Genomic DNA, 2,276 nt, shown 5'->3' with positions numbered 1-2,276 from the left:
GTTCGGTGCTCGGAGGTTACACAGACATGGAGGAGAGTTTGCTGCTGCCTCCGTCCAATCCGCCAGACTCTCCGCTCAAGGTGCAAGCACTCGTGGCCCCCCCAGGTACATGCCTCGCGCACAAGGGCGCCCCCACCTCGGCGTCCTCAGGTGCATGTCTCGCGCACAAGGGCGCCCCCACCTCGGCGTCCTCAGGTGCATGTCTCGCGCACAAGGGCGGCCCCACCTCGGCGTCCTCAGGTGCATGTCTCGCGCACAAGGGCGGCCCCACCTCGGCGTCCCTGCTCGTCGGTCACCCCGAGGTTTGCGCCATCGCAGCGTCGCCCATGTTGGTGACTCCTCTCCCGAGGCAAAGCCACGAACCTTTCCGGGTCTCTCCGCTGCCCAAGCGTCTCCTTCTTCTGCTGCTGCAGCCACTTCCGGTGCACGGTCTCCTGCAGCCACTTCCCGTGCACGGTCTCCCGCAGGAGGAGTCACTTCCCGTGCACGGTCTCCCGCGCGAGGAGTCACTTCCCGTGCACGGTCTCCCGCAGGAGGAGTCACTTCCCGTGCACGGTCTCCCGCGCGAGGAGTCACTTCCCGTGCACGGTCTCCCGCAGGAGGAGTCACTTCCCGTGCACGGTCTCCCGCGCGAGGAGTCACTTCCCGTGCACGGTCTCCCGCGCGAGGAGTCACTTCCCGTGCACGGTCTCCCGCGCGAGGAGTCACTTCCCGTGCACGGTCTCCCGCACGAGAAACCACTTCCGGTGCACGGTCTCCCGCGCGAGGAGTCACTTCCCGTGCACGGTCTCCCGCACGAGAAGCCACTTCCGGTGCACGGTCTCCCGCACGAGAAGCCACTTCCGGTGCACGGTCTCCCGCACGAGAAGCCACTTCCGGTGCACGGTCTCCCGCATGAGGAGTCACTTCCCGTGCATGGTCTCCTGCAACCACTTCCCGTGCACGGTCTCCTGCAACCACTTCCCGTGCACGGTCTCCTGAAACCACTTCCTGTGCATGGTCTCCCGCATGACGAGGTCTCTGCATTGGAGGCGCCGGTGCGGCACGAGGTGAACGAAGCACGGCGGTTGTCCACACCGCGGCAGAATCCACAGGTGAACGTTCACGGTGATGTTGTAGTTGTAACTGTGGAAGAAGAGGAAGAAGAAGCGGATTCCCCAAGGTGCCGCACGGACTCCAACGTTGTGGAAGATCAAGAGAACGAGGTGAATGATCAGGTGAATCCAAGGTGCTGCACAGTAATTGCCGCCAGAGTACCGCTTGTGTCTGCCTCGTTCGACGTCTTGTCTGCGAGCGACGAGCGTCCCAAACGTGTCCGCTTCGCCGATTCGGTCGGACTCGACCTGTTCAGTGTCAGACACTTTACCGACACTGAGTCCCCGGAGGATTGTCCGTGCAACGCCGCAGGTGGTCCGTGGCCTCCTCACCTGGACACCTGCTTCCTGGAGCCTCTGTTCGTGCCTCCGGTGTCTCGTCTCGACTTTCCCGAACGACTCCTGTGCCAACGCGTGTGCTTCGAGTCCTTGGACATGGCGGAAAACCCCGAACTTGTCCGCGGCACGGTGCTCGTGTTGAACCTCGCGTACGAGAAGAGCGTCCACGTCCGGTACACCTCGGATCGCTGGAAGACGTACCGCGACGCACCTTCGGTGTACCTGCCCACCTCCGGAGACGCACGGACGGACCGCTTCGTCTTCTGTCTGCCGTTGCCGCCCGAATCGGAGGCCGCGTCGTGTCTGCAGTTCGCCGTTCGCTACCGGACGGCAGGTGCCGAGTTCTGGGACAACAATCATGGCGACGACTATTGCGTGCGCCTGCACCAGGTGTCCCGGTCGCCCCCGCGTGATTCCGAGTCATGGATCACCTTGTTTTAAGGGCTCACCTGGATCACCTTGTTTTAAGGGCTCATAGTCCCGGATCGGTTCGACTCTGGAGGAAAAAAACCAGCATTCGTCCTTGGAAAGTACATGGTCAAAGTGGGGATCTTCTTCTTCTCCCTCCGTGTACCGCACGCACCTGGGGCATCGTATCACCTGCTGAGGGCACCTCTGTGCCGCTGCTGCGGTACCTTCTCTCGGTTATGGCAGCGATTGGGAATTTGTCCGGAGTGCAAGAGATAACTTGCCTGCTCTTCGCGAAGGACACCGTAGGATCTTTAACATCCATCGACCGATGCCGGCAGACAGTTTAACGTCCGTCCGAGGGACGGCGCAGACACTGATGAACCGTCCTACCTGTGGAACACCAGGATGACCATTTATATACCTGGGTCGGGA

General features: G+C 62.0%; 1 protein-coding gene across 1 annotated transcript; it reads left to right on the top strand.

Moving 5' to 3' along the window:
- Window positions 1–326: 326 nt before the first annotated feature.
- Window positions 327–1,938, top strand: LOC144891049 (uncharacterized). The gene has a single exon (XM_078773398.1). It carries the CDS (start codon window positions 327–329, stop codon window positions 1,872–1,874), a length of 1,548 nt encoding a protein of 515 aa, XP_078629524.1. The 3' UTR covers window positions 1,875–1,938.
- The last annotated feature ends 338 nt before the right edge of the window (window positions 1,939–2,276 follow it).

Source organism: Myxine glutinosa, chromosome 2 (assembly GCF_964187855.1).
Source record: "Myxine glutinosa chromosome 2, kmMyxGlut1.1, whole genome shotgun sequence".
Taxonomy (NCBI): domain Eukaryota; kingdom Metazoa; phylum Chordata; class Myxini; order Myxiniformes; family Myxinidae; genus Myxine; species Myxine glutinosa.
Note: the sequence above shows the minus strand (reverse complement) of the source record. Positions and strands in the feature narration are given on the sequence as shown.

Coding starts and splice junctions, on each gene's coding strand:
- LOC144891049 (XM_078773398.1), top strand. CDS start 327: ATGTTGGTGACTCCTCTCCCGAGGCAAAGCCACGAACCTTTCCGGGTC.